Here is a 1925-nt window from a genome sequence, read left to right on the forward strand (position 1 = left end):
TATAAAGTTGAACCGCTGAAACTTGTTCACTGAAACATTTTAACTTGCATTAATGCTTTACGCCTCTGCATTTATATTAAAAATTCACACACAAATGAAAATGGAAAAACTGCCAATACCTGATTTCTGTCCCCTATTTTTCTACTCGCAATCATATACTTAGGTAAGTTTTGACCCCATGGAAAAAAAAATATCTAACGTTCAGAACTACCAATAACAGGAAGAAGAGAATTTTTTTTTTTTTTTTTTTTTTTTTTTGAGAATGAAATGTTTCCCATCATAGTGGATTCTTAAGCACGTTCTCCACGTATGCGGCGTGCTAGCTGGATGTCTTTTGGCATAATTGTTACACGTTTGGCATGAATAGCACACAGGTTGGTGTCTTCAAAAAGGCCAACCAGATAGGCCTCACTTGCCTCCTGCAAAGCACCGATAGCTGCTCTCTGGAAGCATAGATCTGTTTTAAAGTCCTGAGCAATTTCTCGCACCAGACGCTGGAAGGGAAGTTTGCGAATCAGAAGTTCAGTGGACTTCTGATAACGTCTAATTTCACCGAGCGCCACAGTACCAGGCCTGTAGCGATGAGATTTCTTCACCCCTCCAGTAGAGGGCGCACTCTTGCGAGCGGCTTTTGTAGCCAGTTGCTTCCTGGGTGCTTTACCACCGGTCGATTTGCGGGCAGTCTGCTTTGTACGAGCCATGGCACAGAGACCTCCTTACTTAACCCCGTTCTCCTTCGGCTGGAGCTCCGCGAGCGAAAGGAGGCGCTGGCGTTAGAGAGCGACGCCGGGGCCGCGGCGGCTACGAACACAATTCTGTTTTTCTGTTCTTGTGATAGTTTGCTGCGAATGATGGTTTCCAGCTGCATCCATGTCCCTACAAAGGACACGAATCACCCTTTTTTATGGCTGCATAGTATTCCATGGTGTATATATGCCACATTTTCTTAATCCAGTGTATCACTGATGGACATTTGGGTTGATTCCAAGTCTCTGCTATTGTGAATAGTGACACAATAAACATATGTGTGCATGTGTCTTTATAGTAGCATGATTTATAATCCTTTGGGTATGTACCCAGTAATGGGATGGCTGGGTCAAATGGTATTTCTAGTTCTAGATCCTTGAGGAATCGCCACACTGTTTTCCACAATGGTTGAACTGGTTTACAGTCCCACCAACAGTGTAAAAGTGTTCCTACAATTAAATCATGAGTTAATTTTTGTATAGGATGAAAGGTAGGGGTCCACTTTCATTCTTCTGCGTATGGCTAGCCAGCTATCCAAGCACCATTTATTGACTAGGGAGTCATTTCCCCATTGCTTACTTTTGTTGACTTTGTTGGAGATCAGATGATTGTAGGTGTGTGGATTTATTTTTGGGTGCTCTATTCTGTTCCATTGGTCTATATGTCTGTTTTTGTACCAGTATCATGCTCTTTTGGTTACTATAGCCTTGCAGTGTAGTTTGAAGCTAGGTAATGTGATGGCTCTGGCTTTGTTCTTTGCTCTTAGGATTTCTTTGGCTATTCAGGCCCTTTTTTGGTTCCATATGAATTTTAGAATAGTTTTTTTTTTAATTCTGTGAAAAATTATGTTGGTAATTTGATAGGAATAGTGTTGAATCTGCAGATTGCTTTGGGCATTTTGTCCATTTTAACAATATTGATTTTTCCTATCCATGAGCATGGAATGTTTTTCCATTTGTTTGAATCATCTACAATTTTTTTCAGCAGTATTTTGTAGTTCTCCTTGTGGAGATCTTTTACCTCCTTAGTTAGACATATTCCTCTGTGTGTGTGTGTGTGTGTGTGTGTGTGTGTGTGTGTGTGTCTATTGTAAATGGGATTGCGTTCTTGATTGATCTCTTGGCTTGAACTTTATCCGTGTGTAGAAATGCTAGTAATTTTTGTACATTGATTTTGTA

The 1925-nt window shown here is 40.7% G+C and overlaps 1 protein-coding gene across 1 annotated transcript; it reads right to left on the reverse strand.

Annotated features, from left to right (window-relative positions):
• Nucleotides 1-231: 231 nt before the first annotated feature.
• Nucleotides 232-733, reverse strand: LOC111543377 (histone H3.3-like). Its single transcript, XM_023213338.2, has one exon. The coding sequence runs from the start codon at nt 699-701 to the stop codon at nt 291-293; it is 411 nt and encodes a 136-aa protein (XP_023069106.1). The 5' UTR covers nt 702-733; the 3' UTR covers nt 232-290.
• Between the last annotated feature and the right edge of the window lie 1192 nt (nt 734-1925).

This window comes from Piliocolobus tephrosceles, chromosome 14 (genome assembly GCF_002776525.5).
Source record: "Piliocolobus tephrosceles isolate RC106 chromosome 14, ASM277652v3, whole genome shotgun sequence".
Taxonomy (NCBI): Eukaryota; Metazoa; Chordata; class Mammalia; order Primates; family Cercopithecidae; genus Piliocolobus; species Piliocolobus tephrosceles.

What these genes read in the sequence shown, in the direction of transcription:
- LOC111543377 (XM_023213338.2), bottom strand. Translation starts at nt 701, where the DNA reads ATGGCTCGTACAAAGCAGACTGCCCGCAAATCGACCGGTGGTAAAGCA.